This window comes from Xiphias gladius, chromosome 12, assembly GCF_016859285.1.
Source record: "Xiphias gladius isolate SHS-SW01 ecotype Sanya breed wild chromosome 12, ASM1685928v1, whole genome shotgun sequence".
Taxonomy (NCBI): domain Eukaryota; kingdom Metazoa; phylum Chordata; class Actinopteri; order Istiophoriformes; family Xiphiidae; genus Xiphias; species Xiphias gladius.
In genome coordinates, this window is record NC_053411.1 from 8,034,936 (window position 1) to 8,060,788 (window position 25,853).

A 25,853-nucleotide genomic window follows, 5' to 3' on the forward strand; every position below is an offset into this window, starting at 1 on the left:
CCTTCGCACAGAGCCTGGCTGGCTGTTTCTGTTTCCAGTCTTTATGCTAAGCTTAGCTGACTGGCTGCTGACTCCAGCTTCATATTGAACTTAAAGATATGACGGTGTGAATTAAACAAAATGTAAAAAACAAAAAACAAAAAAACCAACAACGTGATGCTGCACCTGGAGCTGCACATTACAGTGTTATCTTTGAGGAATGGACCCACCACTTGCATTTAACCTTGAAACGACCCAAGGCGGGGGCTACACATAAATCGGCGACAGAGCTGCAGCACATCCACCTGTTCCGTCCAGAGAGGAATAAGAATAATGAGAATAATGAGAATAATAATAAAAATAGTGGAACTAGTGCCTTAGCTGTGTAACCACGGCAACCCCCCCTCAAAATGCAACCTCATCAAAGCCCCCACCGCGTGGACTGAGACGGAGAGGATGCGCTTTCTGCCGCTTACCTGGCTTTATTAAGAAACCACCCGGTTCTCATGGTTAGCCCGGCCCGGCACCATGTCCCGCTACATTAGCAGGCTATTTTCGACCGGGTGATTTTTTTTTTCTTTTTTCTTTTTTCTCCCCCCCCTCTCTCATCCGAGACGGGAGGCATGATGCTGCTGCTGCTGATGATGCTGCTGCTGCTGCTGCTGTGAAGGAGAGAGGTGAGCGCAGTTGGAAAAGCGGTGTGTGTGTGTGTGTGTGTGTGCGCTCGCGTGTGTACGTGCGTGCGTGCGTGTGTGTGTGTGTGTGTGTTTTTTTTTTTTTTCTTCCTCCAAAGCTCCTCCTCTGTCGACGGCGAGCGGAGACCGCTCACATTTTGCTCAATGAGAGCAAGAGGGCACCGGAGAGGAAAATCCTAATTCCAGCCCGCTGCGGTGCTGTGTGCGGCTGTTTCCTCGCCTCTGTCAAAGGTAAGGCAATGACACAGCCCGCAGCCTCCTCCACGCGCCCGTGCGCCCTCGCCGGGGAAACTAGTGCTGGGCTGTTTTGGTCGGGGGGGGGCGGGGGGGGCGCTTGCTGGTTAGCTGCTCCGTTGTGCGGCGACGCCGCCGCGGGCGGCGTTGAAGGGCAGACAGGGAAGAGAGTTGCCGGTGCGAGCGGCATCTCGGACGGGCCGCTCGGCTGGAAGACGGCAGGCGGTGCATGACTGAGAAGTCAAACGGGACAGGATGCGCGTTTCTGTCGGCTTGCACCTGAGCGGCGGCGGCGGCGTCAAAGCGTTGGGCCGTTTTTCACCGACTTGCAGCCAAGTGGTGTCCGTAAACCGTCGGCCTCCACGATTCGCGATCACTTCCCAGGTAGAAGCAGCGGATTTCCCATTGTGAATGCGAGGTGTCTGTCCAACATCTTATTGGATGGACAAGCCAGCATCAGTCAGGATCATCTGCCCATATTACAAGTTTTTCACGGCTGTTCGTGTTTGTTGATGTTTCAATTGATCGTCGATTAGGCTACTTGAAAATTACTCGGTTTAAAACCACTGAGTACACTAAGTGGAGTTAATGTGAGTCTGTCAAGGCCAGATAATGACATCTCATTTAAATTAAGTGTAAGAAGATGAGGGGATCTATCAGCAGATTCAAGCTTTTATACATTTTTGGTTTATCTTTCATTTCATATGATCTAGAGATTCACTTCAGAGTGTTAAGAGAGAATACTGGAACCGTGGGATGATTTTAAAAACAGTACTCAAAATTATGCATTAAATGTGGATTTTAAGCCGAGTATTCCACAGTCCACATGTAAATTGAAATTTCAGCTGTTAAATATTTGACTAAATATCTACATCACCTTTTTTTTTTACTTTGGCAGTGGTTAGGAATGCTTTGGTTCTGATGTGTAGCCATATCTTCCACAGCTACACTCCTGATTTTTGGTTACTTTAGCTGTTGTTGTTCATTTTTTTCCCCATCTATTTAAAGAAGTGTTGGGTATTATTTGTCCTTCACAAGTTATGCTATTCAGTTAGCAATGCTGTGAAAAAAGCAGCAAAAGCTCAGATTTGAGAATCTGTATAAATCAAGTGTTTCACGTGACAGATGACAAAACTGAGTAAATAATCAATTGATTTCTGTCGCGTTTAACTTTTCAGCGTTGCTAGTTTATGTCAGGATTTTTAAAACAAGAACTGTGTACTCAATATCCGTACCAGTTATACATTTTTATTGTGTTTTGTTGTTAATTTTAGACCCCTTGAGTTTATATCCTGGCTCAATGATATTTTTTACTTCATTCTTTTGACATTTCCCCGCAGAGGCTAATATGAAGACATCATTTGGCAAACCAGACCCTGGAAAGCACCTACATTCTTTTCACCTCATTTGAAACTGAAGAAAGCACCATGCATTGTCGCCAGTAAAACCTGCTCCCCACTCTTCCCTCTTCCTACCTAGCCATTGAAAGTGAGGACACCACGAGCTGTATAGAGATGGGTTCAGATCAACCCTGCATGGATACACTAGAGCGACGACCCATATTGGGTCCTGCCTGTAAGCGGCAGGGCCACCGGTGTCTGCGGAAAAAGCTGAGGCCCGTGCGAATCTTAGGATTTGTCTTCAGCCTGGTGGCCGTAAGTGCTCTCTCCTTCAGTGCCTTGACCTGGAGCTCAGGTGGTCTTAGTAAGCCAGCGCTCCCCCAGGAGAGTCTCTACCAGTCGGCCCCCCACAGGACTCTACTTTTCACCCAACACCAGAGAGACCCCAATGTTTCAGCCGACATGCCTATAGCCATGAAATCTACAGCAGATGGCAATGAGAGCCAGGGGGAGTACCCACCAGACGTTTTCACCCTTGAGGAGAGGCGCCAAGGAGCAGTGGCCCTCCACATGTTTGGCATGATCTACATGTTCATTGCCTTAGCCATAGTGTGTGACGAGTTCTTCGTCCCAGCGCTAACGGTCATCACAGAGAAGCTGACCATTTCGGATGACATAGCAGGTGCCACCTTCATGGCGGCAGGCGGCTCAGCTCCGGAGCTCTTCACCTCAATCATTGGTGTCTTCATCTCACACAGCAACGTTGGCATCGGGACCATCGTGGGCTCGGCCGTCTTCAACATTCTCTTTGTCATTGGGATGTGCGCCATCTTCTCCAAGGAGATCCTCAACTTAACATGGTGGCCACTCTTCCGTGACGTCTCCTTTTACATCCTGGATCTGATCTTGCTAATCATCTTCTTCCTGGATAACTTCATCTCCATGTGGGAAAGTATCACACTGCTCTCAGGCTACGCCGCCTATGTGATCTTCATGAAATTCAATGGCAAAGTTGAGGGCTTCGTCAAAGATTGCATGAACAAGAATCAAGTGGTAGAAGTGGCGGTACAGCCCAAGGTGAGTTGGCTTCTTGAACCATTTTATTTATTTATTTTTCCCACCTCCCACCACCACCACCACCATCTCCTCTTAAAGTACAATTTTATATAAAATTTCAGAGTATGTGGAAGTAACAGTAGGTTTGCAGTAATGAGTTGTAGTATTTTGGCTGATAGAAATGACCTTTGATGTCTCCTCTGGCATGGACACACACACACTCATGCTTTAACAGATATCATGCAGCTGATTTGCTATTCTAATGAATTTTCAGTTGAGCCATAAATGAAAATGACACCGCTTTGTCAGTGGAGACATGCTTTTAATTCCACCCGTTTTTTTGTTCTCATCAACCCCATGTTCAAATTAAACCAGCATCTCACAGATATCCTGCGCTCCTAGACCATTCAATATGCAACAACTGATGCCAGACATATGTTTTATGAGACTGGCTTGTGTCATGTATGTTCATTACTTCAGGAGGAGGAAAATAACAGAAACTGTAACTCACTTTCAACAGCTAAACTGACCATCGCACATTAATATGCTTGAAGCAACGCTGCACAGTGCTGGCATACAGTATTCCACTGTGGGATTAATAAAACAGAGTCAAATGTGTAATTCTGGGTTAAGCTCTACAAATTGTGTCCCTGACTGACAAACAAATCCCTTGGAAAATCTCAGGAGTTTTTTTTTTTTTTTTTTTTCAAGTTAAAGATTTCCCACATAAATAATGTATTTAAATTGTTGCGTAAACATGTAAACAACATACAGGTCGATGAGGTAATCCACATATAGTAAATAGTTTCAGGATTGCTGCAATCGTCTTGTTTGTCCCGTGCTTTCTTCCATATATGCTCTTAGAGGCGGTTCTTTATGTACAGACATTCAGTTTGTACTCAGTAGCATAAACAGCAAATACTCAAACAGCAGAAATCATTGCATTACTTCACATAACATTCGCCCCCTCAATGACACTTGAGGGCAAAAGATACTGTGGTGCAATTTGATACCGGTGTAGAGATTATCCGGACGGATTTAGATTTCTTTGTGACATGAGATGGAAATGAAATTTTGAGAAAGTTGTATAGTAAAGCTTTCATTAAACCAGGATTTATTCTAAGTACATAAAGGGTATTTAAACGGCAGGTTGCACAATGTTGGGAGAAACTGGGAGAGACTGCTATGCGGTGTGTAAACCAAAATGCTAAAAATAACACCTCTCTTCATTTACAAAGCACGAAAATAGGTATTTTCTGTTGGTCTTATTTGTGCTGTATTACTTTGAGCTAATGGGCTAATGTGCAAGAAAAGAGTGTGAACTCAGATGCGCAGGCTGAGTGCCAGAGAAGACTCAAGTGACCTTGCGGTGCAATGGATTGTGGGTACTTTGGCCAAGAGAGGCTCGTGTGTGTCTACGTGTGTGTGTTGAAAAACATCATTCGATGGGGGGAAGAATATTGGAAGACAGATGAGTCGATCAAACCCCGCCACCATGTCTCATCTCCCACAGCAGATTTAGCCTCTCCTCCCTCTCGTGCAACAGCCCCGTGGCTGCACCTCTCCGCAGCCTGCTGTGAAAACATATAACACATTACATACATGAAATGAATGAATTAAAGATGTACAAAATTGGTCCAAAGCTGTTATTCTACAAGGTACAGACAGTCAGTTAACCTCTTTTTAGTTTGTAGTCTGGGTCTACAGGGTTAATAGAACTAGAAAAGGTGCAAATATTATTAGAATATAATCTTCTAAACACCCTTTTTTAATCAAGCTTTGACACTTTGGGGACGTGTGTATTTCAAGACACAAATGTTATTTTGAGATTTAATTGGCAATTTGGTAGGCGTGTGTGTGTGTGTCATACGTGAGCAGTGGAGAATAAGACAGGAGGGCAAGGACAAGGATGGGTGAGTTAACTCATAAATTTGTCCTACAAAATTTTATTCCCCCATGAGTTTTTTTTTTTTTTTTTTAAATATCTATTTTTAGGTGACATTCACTTCTATAATAATAATAATAATAATAAGTTATATTTATAGATCACCTTTCAAAAGACAGTTACAAAATGATTTACAGTAAAAACAAGGGTTAAAAGTAATGAATCAAAAGCAAGAATCTAAAACAAGATAAATAATTAAAACAATTAAAACAAATATCATTAGTTAAGAAAAAGCCATAAGATAAAAGTGAATTTTAAGAGGAGATTTAAAAGAGGATCCTGAGTTTACCTGTCTTGGATCCTCTGGCAGTGAGAACCACAGCTGAGGGGCCTGGACAGCAGAGGCCCGGCTACCTCTGGTGACAAGTCATGATTTCAGAACCGTTACTAGGGACCTGCCAGAGAATACCAACCAGCAATCCGGCTCATAGGGAGTAAGTGGATCCCAGATCTAGCCCGGAGCCTGACCATTCATGGCTTTAGCAACGAGCAATAAAATCTTGAAATCAATTCTAAAACTCGCAGGTAACCGTTGAAGGGCAGCAAGGACTGGTGTGATGTGGTTGCTTCTCTTGGAACGTGTTAAAAGCCTGGCAGCAGGGTTTTGTGTCAGCTGCAGTCTTTGGATGTTTCGATGAACTGAGAGCAGCTTTTCTTTAAATTAATCAATTCGTAGTCATGAGTGAGCACCAAGGTGTCCTCAATCCTCCCTACAGTACTGTTAAGTTGTGAAGTTTTGCATTCTAAGGACAATGCGGTGTCATTTGACGCTATGCCCTTGACCTCAACACTTGATTAAAATGGGCTTTCCTGAGATTACTACATGCATTATGATATTGGGATGTCCCCTGTTGTGTGTTACATTGCTGCCATATACAGATGTATAGGCAGTCAGCAGCAGAGCAGGCGTGGTGGTGTGGTGTCTGTAGGTTTTAGGGGTTGGTGATGGGCAGTAGGCCATCAACAGTTTATGCCATAAATACCATGTAAAATTAGATTCTGAGAGTAGCATTGACACAAGTGTGAAATTCTGCATTTAAAAGTCAACAGTCAATTTTGTAGTCTGTGACCTCTGCCTACCTCATCTCATTACTTAACTAGTGGTACTGTGTTCTCTTTTCTTTTTTTGACATGAAAAGTTTCTTTTGTGTAACTTGTTTCTGTTAATTTCTAGAAACGAATGCCTTTAGCTCCCAGGCAGAATGTTAAATGGTAAGAGCAGGGCTTGCTTTTCGATTACGGGGTTTTTCTTAACCCAGTGTTTAAGTGTGGTAGTATCAATTCAACAAAACAAAAAAAGAACTGTCAGATCTCGGTTCCAGGCAGTGGATGCTAGGTCTATTTAAAGCCATTATTTTATCAGCAGTTCAACAGTCAGCCCCATCATAAATAATCTGCAATAATCTCTCAATCCAGTTAACAAAACCATGAATGCTCCATAATGCTATGCACTTAGACTGACTTGGAATTACAGCAGAATAGGATAGTAGAGGCTTTTGTTTTCAGCGAGTGGAAGACCACACATGGTTCGGGGATTGTTTCGTGCTCTTTCCGTGCTCAGATCTTGGCTGCAGAGAGGCACCTGCAGGTTTGAAAATCCTCCTGAAATCCATTACTGCAGTTAAATGCCCACCACTGATGATGGCAACCTGACAACCTTAGCTACCAGTTGATGAATGAGTCAGTCTGAGGTGAGAAATGAACTCTGCTTCCACTACTAAAAAATCACAACCGTACCATGCCGTTAATTAAGAAAAATGATGTTTACCACTTACTGCTACTGCCAACATATACATTATCCTTCATTAACTGATTTTTTTTTTTTTGACCAATTGGGGGCAGCAGAAACAAGCTTTAAACACAACATTGACATTTAGCATTATCAACTTTTAAGATGATATGGCTAACATGTTAGCAAACAGTTGCTTATTTACACATGGACCAGACACAAGTGTTATTGTGTTGTATTTTTATTAGCGTTCATTTCGGGTTGTGTAGTCTATTATTCACTCTTCTTTTAGCTCTTCTTTAAGGGATATATGTGTAGGTTTTGGCTGCTAGAAGATCCACTGTATTCACCGGCTAGTTGTTAGCTTTGTCTGTCTGGCTTTTGGCGCTAGGCAGGTAGCATGCATTTGGCCGTCAGCGCTTTTTTGAAAACAGATGCCTGCTGCAGCTGAAATCAGTGCTGATGAGAGTCAGCCAGAACAGTAAAGTTGCATTTTGTAAAACCAAAGCAATGAGCTGAAGGACACTTTTAAGGCTCTGTAGAGCTGGGGAGAACTAAAGAGTCCAGGGGTAATTCTCCGCAGGTTTGTTACTAAGAGCGACCCCTCTCACATACACACGTTCATTTGATCCAGTGATGATATAAAAATATAGGCAACTTAAACTTTGATGACTATGTATCTCAAAAATTGGGGAAAAATCATCAAGCAGTTGTCAGTTCACTTGATCCTGGTGCGTAATGTGATTTCATTTCATCTTTGACCCGAACAGATGTTGGAAGGAAGTATTTACCTTTTAATTCTGGCCTGATTGGTGCCTAATACCTTTATTTAACTAATGAGTGCTTAGCTGCTGGTTAAAACAAGGGCACTCTGCTTTAGCCCAGTGAGCTAGGTGGCCGCCTCTGCCCTCCTTACTCTCACAAGACACGATCCTGCACCCTGTGGCTGTGTTTTACCTGCTCTCATCTGCTTTGAATGTTTCTTCAGTTTAAAATCATAATGTCCTTTTTCGGGGTGGGCAAGTGAGTTTTTATTTATTTATTTTTTTCCAGTTTAAACCCCCCTTACAAGCCAGAAATTACACTGAAAAAACTAGTTTAGTGGAATCATTATTACTGTAAAATTCTGATCGTACACTGACTTAAGATGATAGGGCTACACAAGAATGCCAGCGGTCTGGAAAAAAATAACATTAAGGCATTGCAGTGTAATATAATCCAATACAATATCCTGGCAACAAATACCACCTTTTGTGAAGTTTTAACTATTCCATTTTTTGGGGGGGAATTTTTGATGCTATAAGCTGTACTATTTTTTTGTGTTTGCTTGCAGTAAACGTAGTATGCGACTGTTATTTTGTCACATCTTACACACATCATCCCCCCTGTGCATTCATGCCAAAGGGTGAGTGAACTGTCACACATCTTAGCCCCGTGAGCTGCAGTGGTTCGTAGATCAAAGATGGCGTCACTTTTACTGTATCGCTGCCTTTAATTGTTGCACATGCTGTTACAGTTAAGCTTCTTAGTCTGGTTGTGTGGTTGGTGACTTAGCGGGACACAGTTGACTCACACCCCTGCAAAAAAGGTCTGATAACCGAACACTGGGTCACAGTGTATGTGTAGAGGGGCCGAAAAAGGTCACCCAATGCCTGCTGCCTTGTACACCCCCATCTGAATGCACGTATCTCACACACACACACACACACACACACACACACACACACACACTCAGTGAGTCCTTACTGTACAGACTGTAGAGACACAGTTCAAGGTCACAATAGAACCAGCGGCTCCTACTTACACTTCACAAGCTTGATTGATCATGGCAGCACAAGATGGAGGAGTATGAATATCAGCAGCGCTTTTCTCTGCTTCAACAATTCTTCCGCGGAGAAGCAACAGATGTGTGTGTACTGGAGTGGGCTTTGCATGCGGATGGCGTCCCACTGAAGCAATCATTTGTCCAGCCCTTTTCTTTTTCTTTCAGTGTGCAAAAAAGTGGCCCAGTAATGCAAGCCGATCAATGCTGGCATCTTAGTCACACTCCACAGTGAAAACAGAAAAGCATTATTTTTCCATTCCAGTCTGTACTTTTTCACACTTTTTCTTCAAACCGCTATTGTTACAGATTTGATCATTTCAAAACCTTATGTATCTTTTAAAGTGGTCAGTTTAGCCCTGACATGGCATAAGGTCAGATCAGATTTATTAGGAACTGCAGTGCAGGCTTGCTCTGGCTGCACGTGGCATTAGAGGGGTCTTTCCTCATCTGCACACCCCCTCCTCAGGACCACCTTACCAGGCCGACTCAAGGCTTATTTTTTTATCTTGTGGCGTCTCATTGTTTGGCTAATGGACTGACTGGCTGCTTTTGAAAATACGGACTCAGGCAGATCAGATTAGCCAGCACTTTGTGCACTGTGGCTTTATGAAAGAGTGACATGCCCCCCATCTAACATCTTGTTATGATCGTCGTGACAAACCAAAGTCAGTGTTTGTCAGGAATGACAATGAAGCCAAAGTCATTCTGTCATTTTAAGGGAATAGCATGGATAATACTGGTAGCTAAATAGATTAATATTATTGTACAATGCATAATTAAAATTAAATTTTATCATGCTAGCTCATTACATTAAATCTTCCTGAGAGTGACATCAGTATCAGATTGAGCAAATGAAATGACTGATAAGTAATAGTGAGACATTCAAGAAAGTGACTCAAACGAGGAAAAAGACTCAGATGCTTGTTGAAATGAGAGTCTGCAGATTGGTGTCTCAGTAAGATTCTGCAGCCAACCACAATATTAGATGCCTGCTATCGTCAATGTTGGATAAGCCAGTGTGTATCGAGGCAGATGTTGCTTCTGCTGAGATGGAAGGTACAACCTCTGATGCATTACCAAGCTATAAATAGCGTCACGGAGGCGAGATCTTCCATCAGGATGTGCTTCAAAGATCAGTTACAGAGCGGGTTCTGCGCAGGGAGCAGACTGTTTGTGTTTCTTCCCCGTGGATTGGGACATTTGAGCCCCCGTGCTGATGCTGTACACCTTCTGTTCACACATAAAAAACAGTTGTTGCATGCTGTGCTGGTTGTGCTGTTTCTTAATTTTGATTCAGTCCAATCCTAGTGATCTCCTACTTCATACACTATAATATCAGGCTGCACTGCATGAACTCTGTTACTAGCTGTTTATTTTGGTCGTGGGTGACGTGTTTATGGGATCATCTTCCATTATGACAGATGCCAGGCCAATTTTCAGCAAATTCCAGATGTGCACTGCTTAACTACTACCAAAATATGAACTGCATCTGTTTCAGATTTCTTCTTTGGGGTTCAAAGGATAATAAAAGCAGTTGTCAAGCTAATTTCTAGGAAATCCTGTTGAAATACCCATTTTTAAAGTACTGTAAAAGTACGGTTTGTGCAGTACCCAAAAACCTTAACCTCACTCTTCAGTGTAGGCATGGAGTGGCCGTGGGCTGCTGTGTTGAACTTTTAAAAAACCGAATCTCTTTTTGTGTTATCATCTGTATCCTATGTGCCCTTGTCCTTGATTTGCACTGTGTATTTCTATGAAAGCAGGGAGGGTGTTCACGTTTTAAAAGAAAAAAGAACAGATGTTTCAAAAGATAAGTTGTGGAAGTGACCTTGGTCTAAAGTGAATGTAAAATAGATAGAAGTCAATTATGCTTGTGTTCTTTTCATGCAGGCCCAAGGTGACTAAGGGGTAGATGAAAACATCAAAATAGAAGCGCTCTACAGTAAATACAGAAGCATAGTTTGACATGACAGACAATAGAAGAAAATAAGTTTATTGATGGTTTGATGGCTAAATTGTAGAGAGGAGCAGAGTTTAACTTTAAAAAAGAGCGAATCTGAACTGTCCATATGTCAGCAGGCAGTAGTGTAGTTTTAAGGTTATATGCGCACACCTTCGCAAATATTTACAGTATACACAGTACCTGCCCACACACAGAGAGAGAAACAGAACCCTGCTGGCGCTTCAGCTCAGCCACTGACAACCGAGCCAGTCCAATAAATTAAAAATAGAAAGCCTGCGACTTTGATCTCGCCATGACGATGAGGAGTCCAAGTTTTATCATCCATTCCAGCTGTGGCTCCTTGTCTTAGGAGGGGGGAGAGGAGAGAGAGCCAGTAATTAGTTTTCCTGTTTGAGGTTTTACCTTGTTTTGGGGCCGTTAGACCAGTCAATAGAGATAAAGGTAACGTTCAGAATAAAGCGATGGGCCAATCCAAACACAGTGTTTGAGTTTTTTAGAAATGTAGATCAGAGGGAGGTTTGAGCCAGAGTTGCTTCTTTTGCCGACTTCAATTATTCTGCAAGCTTTCTTGGCAGTGTTGTTGTTCCTCATCAGCACCCTACTTTTGTTCAAATGCAATTGAATTGCATTCAATGAATAGTTCTCATTTGCATCACGGGTGCTGACAGCTGCTTTTTATGTCGTTCTCAATTGGTTATTGTGCTATTTGGCTTCCCCCTCCATTCTTTTTAGAGTGGACAGTGGCTCTTCACTGCCTCCTCAGTGTTGTTAATGGTTTGAAGGTCACCCTGTCACTTATTACAGTTGCTGTGTAATTATCAAAAGCACAATGTAGTCTGCTTTGAAAAAAGTAAAACAATGGTTATTATTTTTGCCCTAGAGAAGATCATTATACATGCAAATTAGATCCATTGTGAGTTGGTCCACTTCATAGATGTTTACACAATAAAAAGAATGTCATTTTATGTGTACATTAATTCTCCTCTTACTAAAGAGCCCTTTTTTTGTGTGTGTGTGTGTGTTTGTGTACTACAGTGCTTTGTATTTTGTGATACTGCTGTTGCCAGTTGCATGTGTGGATTGTTGATTCCAACATTTTCATACTGAGTCTAGAGCTGAAACAATTACTTGATTAAGCGATTAGTCGACTGACAGGAAATTACTCTGCAACAATTTTGATAATTGAGTAATAATGTAAGTCACTTTTTTAAGCAAAAGGGCTCCAAAATTCACTGGTTGCACCTTCTTAAATATGAATGTTTTGCTTTTCCTTAGTTGTCTGTGAAAGCAAACTGAATGTCCTCCATTTTTGATTGTTGGTGTGACATATTTAGCTATCTGAATATGTAAACGGGGGCTTTGGAAATCTGTCCTGGGCATTTTATAGTCCAGTAAACCAAAATAATCAGCTGATTGTTTAATGATGAAAAGAATCATTACGTAAAGCCCTGACTGATTCTTTAATCTACACAGTGTTCCGGAAAATGCTGATCGTGTATAAAATGCATGTTTGTCAAAATACTGTAGATGAATTTGAGTTCGGTGGGGGTGGGAAAGTTGGTGAGACTTAGTTTATGTGTCTAAGTCACACTCTGCAAAACCATGCCTTCATAATTTTGGCTTCAAAGTTTCAACAAAGGCTGTGATTGCTGCCGCCAGCGGCAAAGTCAGTCTGTCTGTTTCATTTGACTGTTTCATCTTTGACTTCATTCGGGTGGTAAAACACAATTTTGCAGTGCCTTAGATCCCGGCTTCAAAAACTCTGTGAATTAGGAACCATCTTGCGATGGGATCACACCAGTCCAAAATGCCAAATCGGTGCGCATGGTGCACACAACATGAGAGAAGTGAGTTTGGCGAAACAGGTGAACTATGCCATATTTTTTCAACTACCAGCATAAAATGTACCCTTAAATCTTGTGCACAAACAACTTGGTTTGTGAGTGAAAAGCACAATAAATACAGCGTTACACAATGAACGCATGGATCTTTTTTTGTGTCCACCTTTCTTAAAACGCTGGCATGTGCGCGCTGTAACTTGTCAGAGTGCTGCGCTGCCCTCGTAGTATAGTTCCGCCTCTTTCTTCAGTAACATGTGGAAGAGCGATGTTTGTTTGAAACTTTCTCGAGAAATCCTCATCCGAAAAACTTCACGGTCGACACTGCACTTCCTTCCCCAGCAATACAACTGCGAAGTTTGAAGTCGGATGAGCGGTTGTTGAGAAAATCAAAATACAGACAGACAGACAGATTACTCCATTTATAGTTAGATATGCTTAACCATGTGATCCCATCGCAAGACGGTCCGCAGTTTTACCTAATGTCTTAGCACGGACAGGAATGATTGACACTGGAATACAGTGATCCGCGACTTAAAATGAATGTGGGCCAGGGGTATAATCTGGATGTTTGAAGAAAGCTTCAAACATCGCTTCCCTACTTCCAACACCCCTATTTCCGGCCCACTTGCTTGGACCACACCCATCTTCGGATTTGGCCTTCATTTTAATCTCATATACACACCTGTAAGGTTTTGTGACTGTATCTTGTCACACTGTCGTGGTGGCAGAATCGGTCCACAGACAGACAGACGGGGCACACACACGTACACACACACACACACACACACACACACACACACACAATACCAGCCACGCTGTTGCAGCCGGCAATGAATATAGGATCAGGCTGGCTGCATCTCATCACAAACTTATGCATGTTTTCTGTTCAGCTCCAGCCACACTGAACCCAATCTTTGCCCTTGGTGCAGCACCATGGACAGCACCTCCTCAGTCTCACTGGTCTTCAGCACATATAAACATGAGTGACCGAAATGCTGTATTCCATTTCTTTCCGTTCAACCTCACCCTCAACCCTGCTCCTTTTGCATTCTTGTTAAATGTAATGGTGTCAATTTTCACCATTGTTCTTTGTCTCAAGGGCTACCCTTAATACCTCGTGAATAACTCGAGAAAAAAAGACAGAGAGCTTGTAATGCAGCGATAAGCCTGACGTGATCCGCTTTAAGTAGATGACCCCGTCCCATCCTTGGTGACAGTCCTCATGTGGGTTTTTTTTTGTTCAGACTTTGGTGACGTATATGAGTAATGTTTGGCATGCCATTACATTGTTAAAGGTCTCTTTAAAGGGCCACTCTACACTTGAGGAAGCTCTGAAACAAGGGGAAGGGTTAAAGGAAAGATTTGGGACAAAACCCAAATCATCCCACGCAGAGCAGTGGATCTCAGCAGGCCAGGCCATGAAACCGTTTTTTGATTAGGCCCTGACAGCATGAACAGCTGTGGCTCCGACTTTAACTGCTGTCTTCATCGGGGGCCATTTCCATTTGACCTGTCCTTGTTTGGACCTTAGTTTTACGTCATCAGATATGATATGAGCTGATGTGGCATGGGAGTCCTAGGTAGAATTTTTATATCACTATAATCTTTGGAATGAATGATGTGATTATTTTCCCACACATTCCCCTCTATTTAAATCAGAAGCCCAGTGTTATGAAGGTCAAGGCATACGTATATCCAGATTTAGTGACACTGACCCCTGATACAAAGAAATTCTTGAAAATTTGAATTGAGAGTATAGGGTGCTTTGTAAAGAGGATGAATCTGAAGGTTAAACATTGAGGCTTGCAAGAAACTGAAAGCCTTATCGATCATGGGCTATTTTTGAAAGCGGGGTCGAATTAGCTAATGTAACTGCACTGTAAAAGCATCATGCGAAGGGCACCAAGATCCCTATCTCACGAGTGTATGAAATGACAAACAGCCCACCAAGATGGAAGCAGCGCATATGTTTGGATGTGGCTGCGGACTAGCGGGCCTTACATACTTAACTCCTTCCTTGGGGGGATTTCTGACCCTCAGCATCAGCATCGCTAAGCTGCAGCAGCTGAACATTACATCAGCTCTGAGAGTTGTCGTTCATGTAATACCCGTAATTTGTGAAATCCAGGGCGATGATGTCTGTGCATCTGGTGTATGGATCTCACAGCTGCAGACAGACCTGACATCACGCAGATAACCACAGACAATTTTAAACCAAATTTAAGAGAGTAAACTCTTAAAATGGAAGTGATTGCAATCAGACAGTCTCTAATGAGCTAATTACAAAACACTCTGGGGCTTAGTGAATCTGCTGAAAGCCTCTCCCCCTATGTTCTCATCTAAGCAGGTTAGCACTTGTTATGTCCATCACTGACGGACAAATGATGCATGAGGCTGCCCCTTCAACCCAACCCCATCCCCACTCAAGCCCACCAAGGTGACCTGAAAGGGCTCTGTCAGCATATTACCCTGTCCGTACTAAATGTTACAGGCCAACCTGACCGGCCAATAGGAAGCTTCCTCTGCAAACTTCCACCTCAGCTCCTCTCCAAGATAAGGGTCTTCTGTGTGTGCTCCTTACCTCAGAAAAAGGAGGTGACTGTCTGCTTTAAAATGCGACACAGCAAGTAGTAGGTCAGGATTATGTGGATGAGGTGCCATAAAGTAATAGTTGCTGCCTTGATGGGGAAAATGGACCGCAAATCAACATCCCCTGTTAATTTGGGCTTTGCTTATTAATATTTAAGTGAGATTTAACCGCAAAACTAAATTATAACTGAACTAAAGGATAAGTCTATTGATATTCTATATTTTCCATATTGTTAACAAATCCCACAACCAAAACCAGCAATGAAATAATCCCACCAGCAAGTATTGTCTGTGTTGCCAAAGCCTGATACAGTTTATTGCTCTGTGCCATAGAGCTGCACTGTTGTCCAAAAACTATTAAAACATATCAGCGAGTCACACTATTGCACTTCTGTTCCGTCGTGGGGATGAACATGGACACAGTTTATTTCGAGTCGATCCCACATTCACCGTCCTGCTGCCATTAATTACACTAGAGTACGCTAGAGTGTGAATTCATCCGCAGCTGAGAAAAAACTCCCCAACAAATGCATCATTTGCTCCTCTTTAGATAATGTTTGCTAAAATCTATACATATGTTTGGCAGCCTTTATCAATGATTTATATCTTCAGTAGGAATGAATGGCCTTGCCACACGCAGGCTAGGGAGAAACCTGGAGGGGTCCGGACCTGAGTGACTGACTATCATAAGATCCAAATATCCAACACCCCCTTTCTGAAATAACATGCCTTTGTGTGGTGTAGGATGTTGTTAGCCAGCAATGGATAGGCCGCTGCCATTAACCCTGTATTTCAACTCTTTTCTTACTTTGTCATGTTTGTATTTTTAAAATTTTTATGTGTGAATTCATGTGTTTTTTGTGTTGCCTCAAATTGGTGGTGCCATCCATATTGACAGAAGACCCGTCCCACAGAACTTATTTACATGGATCCACTGCATATTTGGCTTGGGAACGATCAAAACTAGCCCAGGTTGGACAGCAAGTATGTTTACTTAGCCATAACTCCGATCATGTTATGGGTGAGTTCCTGTTCGCCTACATTGACAACGATCTCAGAATCGAGGTGAACTTAATGAAGCAGTACTGTAATTTGTGCTGAGGTTACATTGTTGGGCAACTGGAATACAAATACTACCAACCGCCTCTACCTTTCAGTTTCTGGGGGCTCTGATTTTGTTGTCCCAGCTTGGGTACTGACCCTAGTATCTCTGACTTTCTCTGTGTATATATATATAGAGCTGGACTTGGACATCGTGTTTTTAAAATGAGTTCTTCATAATGTCTCCTGTGCATAATGCATTAATTCTGAGTAGTCGTGCTAGCCAGAGTAATACTGAGAGAGAGAAGAAAATCAAACTCTCATAGTTTTTCTGCTATTTATTGATGTATGTAGGAAGAAGTCATGAGAGGATGGCAGACTAAACTAGGCTGCTACTGCATTACTGAGAAAGCTGGAAAGTACTGTGGATGCTACAGCATAGACATGTAATCCCTATGACCAATACCTGGAAAAGGGCAGGGCTGCTCAGTTGCCTCAGGGCAGCTAGATTTGGACCACTGTCAACGATTTACTTTGGTCTGGCCGCCATTGTTGAAGAACCCCTTCTCTCTGTAAAATAAAAGTCTTTCAGCATCAGGAACTGACAGCATAATAGGACCAGTACTTGATATATCACAGCCTGAATCAAAGACAAGAAATAACTTTACATAAAACTCTCAGGGGCATGCAGATAAACAGGAGAGGGCAGCCAAAAAAAAAAAAGTCTGGGGCAGAGAGTGCTGCGGCGGGAGCACAGTGGACACGCTGCAGAATATAAATGCAGACTTCTGGTTCATCATTTGCTAGAATCTGGAAAACAAAGACCCTGGCTCAGCCTTGTATTGTTTACTACATCTGCAGATCAAAACCAGCTCTGATCTGACAGGAAATAAACAAAAACATTACTTTGCACATGCACAGTCTAAATATAATCTGGTGGATGGGTGAATAAATCACTTTTGGAACATTATTATTAACTCAAGATTCACTAACACACGAAAACTACACTACAAGCACATGAGAGGGAAATGACAAAAAGCATCCAGCTTTGGATGATTACATTCACTTTCAAAAATGACACAGCAGTTTTTGTTCCCCTATTTGTCTCCCAAAAGCCTGAGTCTGATTGGTTCATTGGAGGGGGGAGTAAGAGGAAGCAATTTTGGCTTAGTCCTGATGAGCACTGCCTTGTGGGAAATCAGTGTTGTGGCAGCTCCTGTAATTAGTTCTGCTTGTTAGAAAAATGAAGGGGTTACTAATTAGCAAGTGGATGGCTTCTTGACTTGTTGTGCATCTTTTCCCTCCTTTCCTTGAAGATCATCATTATCGTCTCCAGGCAAAACGGGCAAGAGAGGGAGAGAGCGGCTGCTCAGTCATGCTGCTCCACAGTTAAGCTCTAACACGATGAATCTAGATGGACTAATCTCGAAGGGGGTGTTCTGTCATGCTCTGACAGACAGGCTGCCTTACTGTAAGCATGTGTAGGCAAATGCCTGGAGCTGTGCAAGATTTCACTTTTCAAGTTTGCTTAACAAGTCAGGCAGTTTGGCTTTCATAGATCTTTACACTCGCAGGCTGACAGATGCTTAACTTGAAGTATACAAACCACTACAGTTTCAAAACACGAGACGTCAGATCTATTATGATGTAGCTTTTGTCCCAACGAGCCCATCTGTCTGGCTTAATTCTTGGCCTGTGCACTTTATTTCTTTTCCGCGTGACCTTGTGAAAACCATTAAACACATTGTAAAGGCCCCCGTTTGGGCCTGTTTGTCATTAACAGTTGAAGAAATTGTAATTTGATTTTCCTCTCTGACTTGCACATTTCAAATCTTAAAAAATACGATTAATATAAATTCACGCCCCCACTCAGGCTTCACACAAAACTTGATTTAATCACTAAGTCTGCAGTCTTTGTTGTAAATGTTGATTAGCATAGCAAAAAGAATGGAAAAAGGGGGAGAAACGGCTACAGTGGCCTGGCTAAGTCCAAAGGTAACAAAATCCACCTACTAGCACAACTGCATTAACACAATATATAAATTTGTTTAATCTGGCAGGGTTTATAGATTATGCTGCGAATACTTTACGCCCAGAAATGGTCAAGCTTAATGCCTCCACAGTATGTGGAGTTAGTCTATTGGTTCGCTATTCTCTAAACAGGGAAATGTTTTTACCTGTGTTAGTTCAGATCACATTTCATGTATCCTTCAGTATAACGTCAGCGCATCCTGCTCTGGAGCCACTGTTATCTGGCTATGCCCGTGGATTCTAGCAGACCCCAATCCATGGCGTCGAGGCTGGCAGAAAAAAAAAAGCCATCTCCTTTGACCTTGGCTACAACAACAATTCGGCTTCTTTTTTTTTTTTTATCAGAATGGCTCTGTTTTCCTCAAGTAACCTAAGACTGCTGTCCAACATCTCAAGGAGAGAAGAAAATATGCGTTTCAGAAAGATTTGCTGCTCTTTTGCTTGAGACCTCAAGGCCCAAGCTTGACCCGTGTAACCCAATAGAAAATTCCCTAACAATTATACTTTGGAAATAAACTTAAAAAACATGCTGGTCTTGGTGGCTATATAGCAGTGAAATTAAGTTTTGACTTTGCTGTATTCATGTAATAATTCAGTCAGTGCAGTACTTGTACTTGGATCCCAGAACGGTAATGTAATGCTGTTGGAGTTTTGGACGCTTAATTTAATGCTGTGGAAATTACAGTATGTTGTGCTCTGTAATGAGAGTTGGACCAAGTGTAACAGAAGCAGTATCCCTAATGATGGACCCTGCCTGCATTTGACCCACATTTGGATTTTGAAATTTGATTTCCCTGCAAACTCAGAAAACCAAGTTGAGATGAAAAAGAAATTAGGTGCAAGTGAAATGGAAATTTATAAAATGTAATGCTGACTGATATTACTATATTTTATAATATATCCAGGGTATATTGAGTAGTAAAATAAGGATTTGAAGGATCAAGACAGCTATGATGGATTTCATCAAACTCTAGCATTGGCAAACTAGAAAGTGTGTAAAGCTATTATTCTCTTTAGTACTCTGGCTTTGATGTCGAAGCATAAAAGGAAATGCAAATCAAACTCCTCCAGAAACAGACTCCTTTTTCTGCTCTCAGATTGCATACGAGAAGACTTATAATCCGCCGCTGATGTTCGAAAGTCAGGACTTCCGGCTCTGCTTTCAGCATTTCATCAGAGTGCTCAGATTCCTCCAAAAGCCCCCCCCTCCCCTCCGCTTAAGCTGTGGGCAATTTGAGTGGTGAAAGTGGAAGTGTTTCTGCGTGATGTCACACTCTTCATCGATAATTCTCCGTAACACGGCGTTACATTCGTGGGGCTGCAGAGGAACATTTATCTCCCTCAGCTGATCCGCTTCCAAGAATCATCCTGATGTGACATTATGTAAGAACTGAAAGGCAGAGCTGCTGGTATTAGAGAACACATAAACTCCACAGAACATACTAATCTCCCTATGTGATTATTAGTCATAAAATTTAACGCAGGCTTAATGATCAACCCATGGCGTAATCTCTATCGGGCAAATTCACCTGTTCTCCTCTAACCCTGCTGACTTGCCTTTGAGGATAGTGATAGGGAATGAAATAGAATAATTATACATCAAGTGTGCAGGGAATTACCCTGAAGATATGAAACAGGGAAAAAAAGGAGGTTATAGTTGAATAGCTGTGTGGAAAATCTCAAGATTGGTTCAACTTCTGTTCAGTTTTTTTTTTTTTTTGCAAATGTTTAATTTCAGCTCCAACATTTCTGTAATTATTGTGTAGCTGTGCAGAGGTATAACCTAATATATGGTAAATTATGAGCTGTTAAACTGAAACACTGGGACACAGTGGATAGTGACATTCACAGTGAATGCAGCGGTGGATTTTTCTCAAAATGAAAACCAGCTCCCAAGTAAAACTTCTTTCCAGTTAAGAGGAATTTTATTTGATTTGATAAGTTCATAATTTTGATATAATCGACAGAAGGAGTCGAAAACATTTTAATTGCTTATTTTTTCCCTTAAATCCAGAAATCTGTTGGGAAGAATGTTAACACCCACATAAGCTTGTCATGAACTGGAGTTAACACCACACTCCTCCTCCCTGCACATCAACGCATTATCAAGAGGTTTGATATTCAATGCAATGTAGCATCATTTTTTTTATGCAGATGAATCACTCGCTTGGTGAGCCCGAAGGCTGTGTCGTAAAATTTGTATATTTGCCCTGAATTTTTACCCATTGACAAGATCAAATTGGATCATTTTCTGCATTTCATTTGGTGTTGTGTGCTTTATCCATGCACACCAGTGCCTCCACATTCTACACAAGTCTGTATGAAACCTGTGTAGACTGCGAAATGAAGCCTTGATATGCTAAGATCTGAACAAAAGCTTTGTGTTTGTTCCCTTGTAGCTGACAACAGAGGCCTTAAGCGACTGTTATTTCACACACACGCACATGTGAAGTGAGATGAAGTGAGCGCAGTTCAGTCAAACAGTTGGTGAAAGGCTTTGGTTTCACGAAAGATTGTTACAGTACTACACATGGCAAAAAAAAAAAAAAAGGCCCGCTGAGAACGATGGCAAGGATTGTTATGAGTTTAGTAACTTTGGCATGATGTTGCACATACCCACTCTCTGCGGAAAAGTTATCACATTCAAACTAACAGCATTAGACCTGCAAGGCAAAGCTTTAGAGTACTTACACTCCTCAGGTCCGGACGAGGCACTGACATTTCAGAAAATACACTCATTCACGTCATTACAGTAAATATGAAGCTGAGCCAGTAGCCAGTAGCTGGTAAGCTTAGTTTAGCATAAAAACTGGAAACAGGCATATATGGTTAGCCTGTTTCCATGGGCCATCACCTTTTAAAGCTCTCTAAAGTGTTATGTCTTGTTTGTTTAATCCATGCAAATAACAAAGCGTAACCATGACAGGTTATGATTTTACGAGTGGCCGTTGTTTCCCCCTAGCTGTTTCCCCCTGTTTACAGTCTTTGATGCTAAACTAACCAGTTGTTCATTTCCCAAAATGTCAGACTTTTCCTTATAATTGTCCTTACTCTAGATTTCAAAGTCAACCCTATCCCTCTTGGGTTGGCTCTGTGATGAACGGGTCTGAAATAATAACATTTAAATTGAATTATATTTCAGTCAGGAATCTTTTAAAAATAGGTGCTAGGCTAGTTTTTCGGGCACCACAGTTCAGAAACATGAGAGACTTGTTCAAAAGTGCAAGAGCCTCCATTTCAGTTGTGGAATAAAGTTGAGGTTTCCATAAATGACATTAAAGATGGAAGGGGTAGTTCAGATGAAACTGAAAAGATTGATACATGATAGGAAGTGACTGGATTAAAAGAATAGTTATTTGGCAAATACACTTATTCTTTCTTTCTTTACATGAGAAGACTGATACCACTCTCATGTTTTGAATATGAAGCTAAAGCCAGCAGCTGGTTCGCTTAACTTGTCAAGTTAACTTGTCATGTTACACTTTAATTGTTGTACAGATTAAACAAATAAGATATAAAGTGTTAATTTATGCTACACTAAGCTAGCTGCTTGCTAGCTGGAGCTTTATATTTACCATACTGGCATCAAAATGGCATCAGTCTTCTCTTGGCAAGTGAATAAAAGTATTTTGCAAAATGTCAAAGTATTGAATGTTATCTTCCATTTTACAGCCGTAGTGAAAATTGTATTTTTATTTGAAAAGCTTTATCCTTTTTTTTGCCTCTTCATCATTATTCTACTTTACTTTAACAGTGTGTGGGTACTAAGATAAGCCAGGAATTCTGATATGAGTTGACATCCTTGAGTCAAATGACTGAAATTTTTGAATAAATTTCAAGGAAATTCAAGTAGATACAGTCTAATCTTGCTCAGCTTGTGACTGACACAGTAGGCAGGCACAGCAGTGGGGAGGAATCTGTCCCTCAAGTCTTGTCCACTTAAATCACGGTCAGTCATCACCATCAGTGTAGCTGTGTCGTAACGTCCCTTTTATCATCTCTTCATCTTGTCTGTGTGGTTGTGTGCAGCATGCTTCACATCTATGTCCTGTTTTCTCTTTCTCTCCCTCTCCCCCCTTTTACTTCTTCTTCTCTTTGTGTTGGATGAGAAGGCAAGTCCTGGGGCGCCAGAGGATGACGGCAAGTTGTCGGTAGGTCCTGTCTGATTGACACTCTTCCCGTCCGCTTCAGTGTTTGTCCCTGTTTCTATGTAGATGTAGTGGCGTAACTTGTGTTTCTCCAACCATACTGTGAACAAGACATGCACAACGTTATCTCTGACCTTCAGCCTCCCTTTGTGCAGAGAGAAGCTCCGTCTCTTTTCTGAAGCCTTTTTTTTTTTTTCTTTTCCACAACAGTTACATTTTGTACACAGCATGCAAAAGACAATCAAGGAAGCAGCATGTGCTTAGAAAGCTTAATACTTTTTTAATGCTTATATACTTCCAAAAAGTACAAAAGAGAGTTTAGTTTTCATCCAGACTGTAAGGAAGCAGATAAAGAAGAGCAGCAGAAGGAAAATCTTCAGGGTCACACTCAGAAGCAACTCCAAGACCTTACACAAGCCCTGCCAGTCTACATGTATCCCTTGCCCCCTGCTCTCACCCATACGGGCCTGCGAATTAGCACCTGACACCTCCTGTGCCTATGCCTCACCTGTGGGGAGCCAAAGGCAGACGCACTCCAAACAGCTGCCGCCTGCAACGGTGCCTAATTTCCCACAGTTCTGAAGTTCAGCTCGGAACTGCTGGAGTGACCTTGGCGAGGGTGGTTTGGGAAAAAGAACTCAGACGCCACTTTAACTGTGAATGCCTGTCTCAACACACGAAGCTTATATTTTTAAGAAGCTGGGGTACTTTATGATGGTTTTACTCTGGGTTGCAGGTTCCGCTTAGGGGTTTTATGGAAAAGAGGATTAAGGAAGCATATTCCAACCAATAGCATAAATGAAGGTGGTGGAGCTTCGTATATGCATGAAAAAATGTTGTAGTAACATGAATCCTCTCTGAGCTTAAAATGTTGTAAATGCACAAGAATCAAGCAGAACTATCTGAAATGATCACTCTTCATAATGTAAAATGAAATAAGATTACAAAGCAGCATGTTTTCCCGTGCCTCGTTAAATAAGCTTAGATATGAAATCGCTTTTGAGAAGTGCTTGCATTAGATAGAATGATGCATTTGCGTTAGGACAAAAATAAGAACCCGTCACTGGACTTTGATGAGTAGAGAGCATGCCATACTTAGAGTCCAATCTCAGGCAGCAGGATGTTTGATTCACACCTTGTTTCTTCTCTCACAGGCAAGGCCTCGGCTGCAGAGGGGGGGTAGTTCCGCCTCCCTGCACAACAGCTTGATGAGGAACAGCATTTTCCAACTGATGATTCACACATTAGACCCTTTAAGTGAAGGTAAGACAGTCAGACAAACTGCACACAGAAAACACATCTCTCCAGAATATACAGTACAAATGTGTTTACTGTCCACAAATGTCTCTACTTTCAGCTTGGTCTTACCTAGAACTTGTCATCTTTTGTATCCTTCTCTCTTGAAATCATCCAAATCCTGTTTTCAGATGTCATGGAGATGTAAACAAGGAATTCAAGACTACCTTTTTTCACCTTGAAGCAACCTTTATTGGAAGAAACTGCATCATGAGCATATTTTTTAATCCAGTCCATCCCCCCATCTCTACCCCTTAAAATCCAGAGTCTCCACCATCAACATTTAGATATACTTGTTTTAGCCCCTATGCTGTATGCCTAGACTGAATTGATCCATTTTTAAAAATAGTCCATTCGAGACAAGGCGAGCGCAGTGCTGTGTTAGAGCACAGCTGAGGTGGAAGATCATTTTCCTTTAATCCAAGATGAAGGCCTATTAGTTTAGCTAAAGGAAATGTAAAACGGCAGTGTCAGAGCACGGCGTAGGGGGTGAATTTGTTAATATGCCAAGGAAGGAATAGTGTCGTCCCATTCTCAACCCACCCTGAAAAAAGATGAAGGCAAAGGGAAGATTCACATTACTGGGGACACAACCGGCAATGGGGGTTTAAGGAGGGTTTAAAGAATTTGTCATTAGAATGTCTTCTTTTTTAGCTTTGGGGGAAGGTCTTTGAAATGGATGTGGAAGGAGCATCTCATGACATGATGAATCCTAATCCTTAAAAATGAATATTAATGTTGAATTCTAATGCCAGCTTACTGGATGATGTCATTCTTACCCCCTTTTTTCCTTTAGTTTTCACAGAAACTTATTTTCAGTGTATGTCGTTTGACTGACAGCGTCAGTGTCCGCATTACTAGACAACAAAAGACCACAAAGGACAAGGTCCAGAGCCACTTATAAGCATAAAACAATGTTTGGATGTGATTGCATTAGCAGACATGAGCAGGCATTTCCGCTTTCTCTGAAATGACTTCACATTCCTTGAAAGCCAACCTAGAATGAGTCAGCTCAGGAAAGATTAATAAGCTGTTCCAGGACGGGCCTTGGAGTGACTATTAACGTGCATCAACTCATTGTCGTACGCTGAATCCAAGGCGTCCCGTCTGAGTGCGTTCAACTCTCCATCTCAGTGATTAAAATGTAAATCATGGCCTGCTGGGGGAATGGAAGTCAGTATGGCTGGTTGTAAATGTACAACGCAGGGTTGTACGTACTCCACCCTGCTGCTCCGTCTAGAGCCATTTGTCATTTGGTCCTCTTAGGGACATCCAGCATACACTGATGACGGTAGGCTGAAATATTCACAGCTTGTTTGACGTCATAAAAATAAATAGACTGGATTATGCATATAAAAGACTGAGGCCATCTGTTTTTTGTTCGTGTTCTGGTCTTAGTCACCACAATAGATTTGATTATTCATATCCAGATGAAGTTCCTATGTCTTAATAAATAGGTTGTTTCTGACAAGTGGATTTACAATGGTCAAACCGGGAAATTCAGCTTTAGTATGAATACAGTAGAAATGTGAGGATGTTAGATTACCAGATTTGACCGATGAGTCTTTTGGCAAATTACTGACTGGAAATGAATGCACTGAAACGACAACTACAGTGCGACATGACATGAGGATTGAATTAATTACTGCAGGGAACAAAAGCAACACTTCAGACTTTAGTTTGATGCGAACATATTATTTTGAAATTTCCATTTAGCGCATTAGAAAGGTTTCGACCTGCTCCGGTGAACATATAACGATGCACTCATCATGTGCCTTATTTGTTTATAAAGTGTGAAATAATTCCATTGATTGCATAACCGTAAGGGTCCGATAAAAATTGACCCCATTTAGAGATGAGCAACTGTGTTCTATGAACATTTACTGATATCATTAATGCAAAGGAGCACTTTGTTGGCGGGCTTGCAGCGTGGAGAGGGATGAACAGGTGCATCCATCAAAGACGGAGGCTGTGCTGCTTGTCCTTGCGTGCTCTTAGGCTCTAAGTGTAGCTCAGCAGGGCCAGAGGGAGCTGGCAGGACGCCAGCCTTACATTTTTCATAGACGTTTCTGAAAATAAAGTCATCTGTGCTTCTGAGACGAGGGAAGTCTGAGGTTGTTTTGCTAGTGCTGGGAACTGGT

General features: G+C 41.9%; 1 protein-coding gene across 2 annotated transcripts in view; it reads left to right on the forward strand.

Annotated features, from left to right (window-relative positions):
* Nucleotides 1-801: 801 nt before the first annotated feature.
* LOC120797431 (sodium/potassium/calcium exchanger 2-like) overlaps nucleotides 802-25,853 on the forward strand; it is a 46,003-nt gene continuing 20,951 nt past the window's right edge. Inside the window, exons 1-4 of one of the 2 annotated variants that reach the window (XM_040141101.1) lie at nucleotides 802-905; nucleotides 2,249-3,325; nucleotides 22,381-22,419; nucleotides 23,571-23,679. In XM_040141101.1, the coding sequence (XP_039997035.1) occupies nucleotides 2,423-3,325; nucleotides 22,381-22,419; nucleotides 23,571-23,679 (1,051 nt within the window). In that variant the 5' untranslated portion in view covers nucleotides 802-905; nucleotides 2,249-2,422. The remainder of the gene's footprint in view (nucleotides 906-2,248; nucleotides 3,326-22,380; nucleotides 22,420-23,570; nucleotides 23,680-25,853) is intronic. The other variant, XM_040141102.1, reaches the window with a different exon arrangement.